The sequence below is a fragment of the Montipora capricornis genome, chromosome 1, assembly GCF_036669925.1.
Source record: "Montipora capricornis isolate CH-2021 chromosome 1, ASM3666992v2, whole genome shotgun sequence".
In the NCBI taxonomy this organism is placed as follows: domain Eukaryota; kingdom Metazoa; phylum Cnidaria; class Anthozoa; order Scleractinia; family Acroporidae; genus Montipora; species Montipora capricornis.
The window spans coordinates 27,268,032-27,278,031 of record NC_090883.1 but is presented as its reverse complement, the minus strand read 5'-3'; the positions used below and the strand labels follow the sequence as shown (position 1 = coordinate 27,278,031).

Sequence of the window (10,000 nt, the reverse complement as noted above, 5' to 3'; positions counted from 1 at the left end):
ATTAATTTAATTAACCAATTAAATTCGGTTTGAGGTTCCCAGAATAACGGAATAAAGAAGACAGGCACAAGGCCATCTCCCACCACCAGACGCCTAACATGATAAAAAAAAAAACAATTGAAGTCGCACGAGCGAAAAATAACTTCATCGAAAGAAACGTGTAATAAATAAAGGACATTACATTGCCGCGGATGTATGCAAATTTGATCTTAGAGACTTGCTAACATTGCTATCCACACGAGTCTCCCCGTGGATAATTAGCCCCCAATATGAAGAGTCTTCATCAAGTATGGATAAACATAGCGTTCTCTTATAAACAGCTGTAGGTTAAAAATCAAAGGGCTCCATGAGCTAAGTCGTAAATGTTGTGTTACAGTAGCTGGAGGTTCGTAATGGCAGAGTGCCTAATCGGCGTGGGTGGGTGGGTCGTGGGACCCTAACCCTAACCCTTATTTTTATCAACGACTGGAAATTCTCGAAAGAGACAAGACCTAAGACCTAGATAAATTTGGACTGAGCACTGAGGGAGCTAATATATATCTTCAAACAAACACGACCCATCACCTTCCTACCCAGGAACCACCCACCCACGCGATTTACCTTCACCCTCGTAATGCCTGGCAGCTCAGAATTGGCTGGAATTTTTATCAAGCTTTGAATGACATCTGTCAAAGTTAGGTGGTAGAAGCTTAAGGAAGCCATGACTAGGAGCCTACAACTTCGTTGTATTTGTGGAACGGCATTTTACAGACCGAGTTATTTTTAGATTGATTTTCCCGGGAAACCAGACCGTTCCAGCCAATCACAAGACTTGCATAAGACTTTATTACCCATGCGATTGAGAATGGCCAATCGTACAAGCGAAATCGTATTTAAAGGTGCTGTGTCATGGCAATGCAGTTATTGTTGTGTAGTTTACCAATTACTTACCCCTTCACGCTATGCAACTTAACTTTAACCCAGAAACTCATCTCAAAGCTTCGTAACAAAGAATGTTTTTCGAGCATACATAACGTAAGTTACAAAGCATCGGCAACGAGTGCGAGTTCTCGAAGTCGTGCTCCATGTATTTACTTAGGCGTATAATACGAGTTGCAGTCTGCAGAAAATACTCAATATGCTGATTTTCATATTTCTGTTCTGTTTTTCAACAAGAAATAAGCTTATGTAAGAATCAGAATTTTATAGGATCATGTATTGAGCTTGATAAGCTTAGCCCTTAGTCTTGTTTCCCAGGTCACTTCAAAGAAGAACACAAAGTGTTTGCGAAACTAAATTTTCACAAAAAATCCTTACTAAATTTCATCAAAATTGAATGAACCGTTCAACAATCCTGCAGGTTCCATCTTGAAGGACAGTGCGTGTAAAGATGAAAAAGGAAGTGATAGTTGATCAGATTGCAAAGAAAGACCTTATGAAAAGTGTTGAATTCAAATGAGCTAAAACGACACCAATTCTTTGGCAAAATATCAACATTTTAAGCTGCTTTTCAGGCTTGAAACCCCCAAAATCATTTGCCCAGCACTTGAGGATTGTTATTATATGATTATTACAGCTTTGAACTAAAAGAAACAGTTCTAAATCAAACGCAATTCCTTTTGACAAACTCGTACTCGCCGCTACGACGTTTCGCTGCAAACTCGTCGGAGACAGACTTGGCGGGACGAGTTGAGCACGTTGGGCTGCGCAGTAATCAAAATCCCAGAACTCTTACTCGAAGTCGTACTCGTTGTCAATGCTAACATTCTCTAATGTCGTGACACAGCCCATTTAAGAACTCGTCTAAAAATAGCTTGATCTTCGAAAATGCCATTCCATAGACCAAAGTATTAAGGAAGCAATTCCTGCATGGTGGTAGCTGAAACAGGCTAATATACTAACTGATCACAGGGTAAAAACCAAAAAAGAAGAAAAAAAAAAACAATCAGAAAATTTAAATAACGAACAAAGCGTATTACTTTTGAAATCGAGTGCACCCTAAAGGTTGGTTTTCACTAGCGACAGAATCGAATAAGAATAACGAATAACGTTACCTAACCGTAATAACGAATAAGAGAGCTTATGATCTAGTGAAAACCAAAAATCGGAGTCATAAGGTCAACGGAATCGGAGTCGGAAGAATCAGAACGGTTCCATTTTCTTCCAATTCTGCTTAAGACTCCGTCGCTTACGATTCAGTAAAAACAAGATTGTCGGAGTCGGAAGCAGAAGCGGAAGCTAATCACAATATGCGAGCCCAGGCTCTTCAATTACTGTCTGCTGCGATGAACAAACGTCAACATAGTGTGGGCATGGAAAAAGGAAAGGAAAGGAAAGGAAAGGAACTTTAAGTGTCTAGTTGTTCTAGCGCTGGAGCACTAATTGGGGACACTGTAAACCGAAATTAGCAATCGACACAAATCAAGTCAAATGTTGGTTTTTGAGGAGAGGGGAAACCGGAGTACCCGGAGAAAACCTCTGGGTGCAGAGTAGAAAACCAACAAACTCAACCCAAATATGACGCCGAATCTGGGAATCGAACCCGGGCCACATTGGTTAGAGACAAGTGCTCTCAACACTGCGCCATTCCTGCACCCCCTGAGAAGGTTGGGGAGGGTGTACTTTGTCTTACGTGACTTCTTGTTTGTCTATTTCTACTGGGCAAACCTGCCCAGAGGGAAGGAGCACGAACAAGACTCGAGGTCTATGCGAGGTGCTCCACCCTACCCTATCCAGACCAGAAAGACCAGACCACAACACCGGGAACTACATGCCCTACTCTTTACGACAAGTGTGCGGGTTCTTTTACGTCCCACAGGATTATGAACATTGAAGGGTTGTGAGACGGGACCTCCGGCTTATCGTCCTTATCCGAGAAGACTAGAGAGTCTAACCATTTGCAGATGTAATTACAAAGGCAGCACTTTCTCCTCAGTTATTTAAAGACCCTGAGTGTTGGTCCGGCCGGAATTGAACTCACGACCTCCCGCGTGACAGCCCGGCCGGTGCTCAACCAACTGAGCCACCGGTGCGCGGTGGAGGAGGAGGAGGTGTAAGACGTTTCCCCATGTTATACGACAAGTCTTGCAATTTTTTAAAAAATAAGAACATGAAAAAGAATTCTTGGCAGGAGGTGGCCAAACAAGCTAGGCTTAAGACAGGTATGTAATGAAAGAGTCCAGTTGTATATACGGGACTGATTTGAGGAGGTTTTTTTTCTACCCCCGCTCCACCACTTTTGCGTCGTTGCGGGTCCAGAAAAAAACCTCTCTCAAATCAGTCCCGTATATACTACTGAACCGGTAAGTCTTGCAAAATAAGGAGAAGAAGGAACCAAAGAAGAAAACTCTGTTCAACGTCCATCATGTTTTTATTTCTTTGTTTTCACGCAAAAATTCCCACCTTGGCCGAACCCACTTCTCTTCTTTGTGATCAGCTTGTCCTACTCCGACAATCTAGTTTTCACTGGATCGTAAGCGATGGAATCGTACGCGGAAGGCAGTTTTCACTAGGGCATATGTGCTTACGACTCTTCTTACGACTCCTACTCCGATTTCGTCGTTCGTGAAAACCAGCCTTTAGCAAATGAACAATCCTGGGAAATAAAAAGTTAAAATCGGCGTGACAAATGGGGGGGGGGCGGGGGTGGCAAAGGAGGGCTTGGAATTTAGGGTAGCCACAACATTATGAGAGTCAAGAGTAACATGTTGGAAGTCCATCATTTCAACAATTGATAACTAATTCATTTATTCACGTTTTTTTTCTTGTTCGCCAAAGAAAGAAATTGACATTATCAATAAACCCGCTTTCAGTGTGCGTCACCACACATTGTTCTGTCACTCTTAGCCTGCGTAGCTGGAGGGATATTCTATCGCAGGTTTATTTATGCACTCGCGAGCACGATGGCTTTGGCTGCGTGTAGACCGCGACTGGCATGAGGACTACTAGTCTTGGATTTCCACTTGCCGCCAAAACACAACGAAGCAACTATCTATTAAAATAAAATATCCCGCCAGCTATTCAGGCCACTCTTATGTTGGGAAAAATATGCAGAAAGACGTGGAGTTAATACTCGGTCAGCATTTTCATTCCGTTACCATATACAGGCCAACTAAAATAAAATGGTGGGTCAATTTTTGGCGCTGCGTAGAGTAAATAATATCTTCTCAATATCCCTTGGGAATTTTTTTTTCACATCTTGGCGACGATTCTACGTCCAGTTGTTTCGATTGGACTAATAAGTGCAATTTTTGAATTGCAACTTTGCAGCAAGTTGTCTGTAGACTTCCGACGGACATCAAATGACCTGCTTAAACAACTACGGTAAGATGTAAGTGACCAATGAGAAACTCATAAAGTAAAGTACGATCGTCCGGGTGAGTGTAGTCCTGAGAAGGACTGTTTGAGATGACATTGAAACAGTCCTTCTCAGGACTACACTCACCCGGACGATCGTACTTTACTTTATGATATGACTCCTGGGTTCAAACCATTTACAATTTCAATGAGAAACTATTATCTATTTTCTTGCGGAATGCGTTACGCCACGCCGGAACACGATTTGGGTCAGCTTTTCGTTGGCCTTCCCTCCTCCCATTTTTCCTTCGTTGGGAAGGTACGGCTACTCGTAGGCTAATGCAGAGTTTTAAGATAAATTTGGGAAATGCTTCCCAGCCTGGAGCGCCTGGTTTCTTCCCAGAATCTGTTTAAGCCATCTGATAGCAAAGATACGTTCGGACAAATTCTTGCAGATATTGTCTGGGCGATGATAGTAGGGGAATAAATATAAGGATTTCTATGAACGTTCAAACTCAATTCAATGAAAATAATTAATTCAATAATCGGTCAGTAGAAAATGGTGTCTGATGGGCTAAGTGGGCCGGGCGGCTCTGGGGATGAGAATGAACAACTTCTCGTCCCCAGAGCCCAGCCGCCAACACCAGTCAAGTCAAGCAAGAAGCTCCACTCAAATGACAAATAGCGTAGCTGGTGTAAAACCGGCAAATTTATAGCAGATTGGAACAGGAACCATAGGGAACCAAAAAAAGAACGCATTTTAAAATTTCAAGTTTGTCATTCCGCTGGATTATTCTAATTAATGCGATCTTCAGATGCAAAGAACATCGCCCTCAGCTCCATCGTACGGCTCATTGGTTCTGGAGGCACCTTTCCACTACTGCAACTAGAAGTACTGTGCCTCTCCCTTGGCATCGCTGGTCAAAACCTGGCAGGGATTGTTAAAGCTAGCCTAGAAGGTATATTTAGCTGCTTTGATTTTCAATTTGGTAGCGGCTTTTGGTAATGGTATCCCTCAAGTTTCTCCCGGTTTATATGATAATTTCTCCTGTGACGCGATAGACCACGGACGATTTGTAAAGTAGTTCTCATTTTACCAAGAAAGATGGATACCACATCCTTCCGTTGGCAAACGTATTTACTTGTAATAAATTGAAAATCAAAAGCTCTTTATCAACATGTTTTTCTTGCATTTGCCTTTGGGTACGAGCATTTTCAACTAGCCGGATGAACACAAGAACTTGTTTGCTGCTAATGAGCAGTGGCAATTATGTAAATTTATGTCAAACTTACTCGACATTTCTTCCTGCTTAAGTGTTCCTCTACCGATCCATTTTATAGTGATAGAGTCTTGCCAAGAAAGATCAAGTGAGAGATCATCAAAGTTTCCCTTACTACATGTATGCTTCATTCAGATTTGTGAGAGTCTGAGAAGTTTCATGTACTTGGTATTTAAAGAAACATCGCAGATGAAGCGAAACGACCACAAAGGTACACACTAATGTATCCCTCAGATTTCTTTATAATTTATCCAGACCTAATTATGGCCCTCATTTTTACATGTACTTGAGGTGTGTTCCAAGGGTTCAGCAGTGTAGCAGCTTCTATTGTTTTTAAGTCTTAAGCCGTGCTCACACTCAATTTTGATTATGATCAACTGAAGTATGATTCAAAGGGTACTTTCTAAAGAAACTGTGGTGCTGCATCGGTGGGGAAGTAGTATACAAAAATTTGAATTTATCAACGGAGTTGATAATGTAAATTGGCCACCGTACAGAGATTCTAAAAGCTGACGTTTCGAGCGTTAGCCCTTCGTCAGAGCGAACGCGCTGACGAACGGCGAAAGCGCGAAACGTGAGCTTTTAGAATCTCTGGACGGGGGGCAATTTACATTATCAAAACCCTTGATAAAACCAAATTTTTGAAGTATGATTCAGGCTATCATACTCCATTCAATTTTATTCAATCATGGCTCTGTTCACATCTGCGAAAATTCAAATACAATATGCAGGGTGACCTAGCAGTGTGAGACAAAATGGCGTCGTACGGCGTGGCTGCCACGATTATCATCACCATGCTTGAGGCAAAAGAGAACCAAGGACAGCTTCCAAAAATAGAAGAAGACACCAAATAGCGATTATAAGTTTCGTCTGCTCATATACCACCACGTGTTCGCCATTCTGTTCAATTGCGCAGTGTAATTACTTCAAACAACCCCATTGAGATTGTTTGAAATTATTATAATCCAATCATAATCAAGAGCTGTAATTAGTTGATGTGAACCCATTTCCTATTTTATTCGATTATCATTCGATCATAATCGAGGCCTAATGTGAACACAGCTTAAGTTTAGTCTTTTGTTTTCGGCTAGGGTGACAAGCCAATCCCATTATAATGTTACGAGAGCTGCTACATCACCCCAAGGGTTACATGTAGATGGCCCTAATTTTCACTTTATGTTATTTAATTATGATACGTCATGAGATTCCTTTAAATTTATCCTTGGACAGCTGTCATGTAACTGGGACCCTTGCAGTGAAGTACAAGTATGAGTGCAGGTCTTCCAGTGAGCAATGCACACAAACACAACAAAAAGTACATGCAGTGTTGCATGATCACTCAGTGGGTTGGATGCCATTTAAGCTTAGCATAGACTTTAATTTCTGGAGCATCTTTGATTGATCTCTTTAAGTTTGGCACAAACAAGTCAGAGCATCTACATGCCTGCACATAACTGCTTGCTCTACTCAAGGGCTTTTCAGTGTCAATGACATATTGAACAATAATTTTACAAGACTCGTTTTAGAATCCCAACTGGCAGGAGACAGACCAGTTTGCTATTTACAAGGGCAACTGCAAAACTGAACAGGGACAACCCAAAACTACTTCAGCTAGTGGTCAGAGTGAGGCTGGAGACAGAAATTCTGGATTACAAGACCAGTCCACAAACCACTCATCATACTGCCTCCCCTTGCAACAACCACTCTGCCACTTTCACACGCTCCACATGGAAACTTTTAATAATTTGTTGACAATTAGTTGTATGTGTTTACCATTTTACTGGTAGCTGTTATTTATGGTCCGGGGCACTGCAGTAAGAGTCCTTGCACCTGTGCGCTATAGGTCAGATTATTTGATAAGCACTTTTGAGATAAAAAGAAATGTTTTTACTGTACTGGCTCTTACTGGTTTGGTAAGAGATACCTACATTTTTTATATAATGTTGGTTGGACTTTCTGTGCTCATTAATACAGTTGCATCAAGTGTAAACTGTTGGTCCATATTTGGATAATGACAGAGTTGTGATGAAATTATTTTTATTCAATTCTTTGCTTGTGCAGTCTAGAAGTAAATGTTAGGCAAATTTGTGCAAACATAATTCATTCATTGCCCACGCACCACTAAGCACCGACTTCCTAAACATAAAGTTTAGCCAAAATTACCATAATTTGTATTGGGATGAGCATTTGGCTGTAAAATAATTTATGGTAATCACTGTTAATACTCAGTGTTTATATTGTAAACCATTTCAGTTGTCTGTCAATTGGAAATGAAATCATGGCACAAGGAGGAGTATCTGTAGAAGCAGAGGAGAATTTTGCCCAAAGCAAGGAAGCACTGGACATTACTCTTTTAGGGAGTGAATGGAATTCATCTGCTGGGGGGTTGTCAACATTAAACAGAGAGTTTGCAATTCATCTGTCACAACAGCCGCATATGTCAGAGTTTCTGTGTTGGTCCCAGAGGGTGCTTGCAAAGATGAAGAAAAAAAGGCAGCCCAAAATTTTGGGATCAATGTTCTTGATGCATGTCAACAACCAGGCTTCAGTGAACCTCTTGACTGGTTGTGCTTTCCACCTCAAGATCACAGAATAGATGTTGTTGTTGGCCATGGTGTGAAACTTGGCCGGCAAGTTAACGTCATAAAACGTTCTCCACAATTTCAAAATTGTAAATGGGTGCATGTGGTGCATACTGCTCCAGAAGACCTCAGCAAATATAAGGGTTATGCTAATCCTGCTTCAAGAGGTGAACAGAAGCACTGGGATGAGGTTGGTCTTTGCAAGTATGCTGACCTTGTTGTTCCAGTGGGACCAAGACTTAAAAAGGCTTATTCTTCCTATTTGCAGGGGTGTAAGAAGGTTGAGGATATTTTTGAAATAGTTCCGGGTCTATTTAATAGGGAATTTGGGGATTTAGTGCAACAGGCCAAAGTTGAGAGTGATGATGATTTCAAGGTGTTGTTGTGTGGGCGTGGAGATGATGAGGACTTTGAGCTGAAGGGATATGACATTGCTGTTAAGGCATTTGCTGATGAACGCCTAAAAGGAAAAGGTTATTATCTTCTGTTTGTGGGTGCCCCTGATGGGAAGCAGGATGAGGTCAGGAGAAGACTTCTCAACTGTGGAATTACTGATGAACAGCTGACAGTGCGAAAATTTGTACAGAGCCGTTCAAGAATGAGGGATCTCTTTAGTGAAGTTGACCTTGTCATCATGCCTTCAAAATCAGAGGGATTTGGTCTTGTTGCTCTTGAAGCCTTATCAGCAAGTTTACCAGTGCTTGTGGGGAGAAATTCAGGGTTTGCAAGAACAGTCCAAAGCATTCCCTTTGGAGCATACAGCATAGTTGATTCAGATGATCCTGTCAAATGGGCTGAAGCAATTGAGGGTGTTGGTGTTAGACACAGAGTGTGCCTTGAAGAAAGCAAATTACTGAGAGAAGCTTATGGTCAGGAGTACTGTTGGAAAAGACAATGTGAAGCACTTGTTGACAAGTTATGGAGTATGGTTCATGGTATGGTAATTAATATCTACACTTTGTACATATTTTGTGTTCTGACATTAAGGTGCACCTAAACTCAAATATTGTTGGTTTCTTATGTTCTCCTCATCCAAAGCAAATATATCTCACCATGGTTACCCAAAATCTTGATTTTTCTGTGTCATGCAAGCCACATTAAGTTGGCAGAACTAGCAGTAATTTGGACCCATGACCATTTTGTAAAAGGCATGGGTCTATTCTTAATTTTAAGTCACAAGCTGCTTTTCATTCCTGTTTTCAAAGACATTTTGCTTATTTTTACAGAGCAGTTTGTGATGTAAAATCATGAATAGACCCATGCCTCTCACATCACGGTCTGCTAGTTTTGATAACTTAGTGCATCTTGTCTGGCAGATAAAAAGCAAAACTTTGAAATAAGAATGATAAAACATGTTACTTTGCTGTTGGTGGGGAGAAAAGTATTGTAGATGAAAAATTATTGATTTTAGGTGCACTTTAAAGTTTCTGTTCCCAGAGGACCTTTTGGCTTTTTTTCAGTTCTGTGATTCAGAAGTTAGGGGCAGATTCATTTTTTGACTGAATATCCATCCCGATTTAAACAATAACAAGGAATTCTGTCCCATCGTGTACACATTAAAATCATCCAAAAAAAAAAAATCACTTCCCTTTTTTCTTCAGAATTTGAAAGTGTGTTTGCTTAACACCTGACGGGCAAAAGTTTGAACTTTCACTTTTATCCAAAGTCCATTCACTTTGAATGTAAGTTTTGGATTTCACGGTCCGCCATTACTCATGTTCAAAACTGACTGATTGGACCTCAGAGGGTTGGTTCCCCAGGGGGGTGGGGGGGGGGGGGGGTACTTTAGGAATTTCTGGGTGGGATGTGCTGCTGGGAACCTGGAACCCGTAGCCTATACCAGAGCTAGTTCAGCTGAATTTT

General features: G+C 41.2%; 1 protein-coding gene across 1 annotated transcript in view; it reads left to right on the top strand.

The window, feature by feature from the left end:
• The first annotated feature begins 4,920 nt into the window (after positions 1 to 4,920).
• The window catches only part of LOC138037393 (uncharacterized), a 33,161-nt gene continuing 28,081 nt past the window's right edge, over positions 4,921 to 10,000 (top strand). The window contains exons 1-3 of the mRNA XM_068883330.1: positions 4,921 to 5,234; positions 5,617 to 5,766; positions 7,809 to 9,072. Of these exons, the coding sequence (XP_068739431.1) occupies positions 7,920 to 9,072 (1,153 nt within the window). The 5' untranslated portion in view covers positions 4,921 to 5,234; positions 5,617 to 5,766; positions 7,809 to 7,919. The remainder of the gene's footprint in view (positions 5,235 to 5,616; positions 5,767 to 7,808; positions 9,073 to 10,000) is intronic.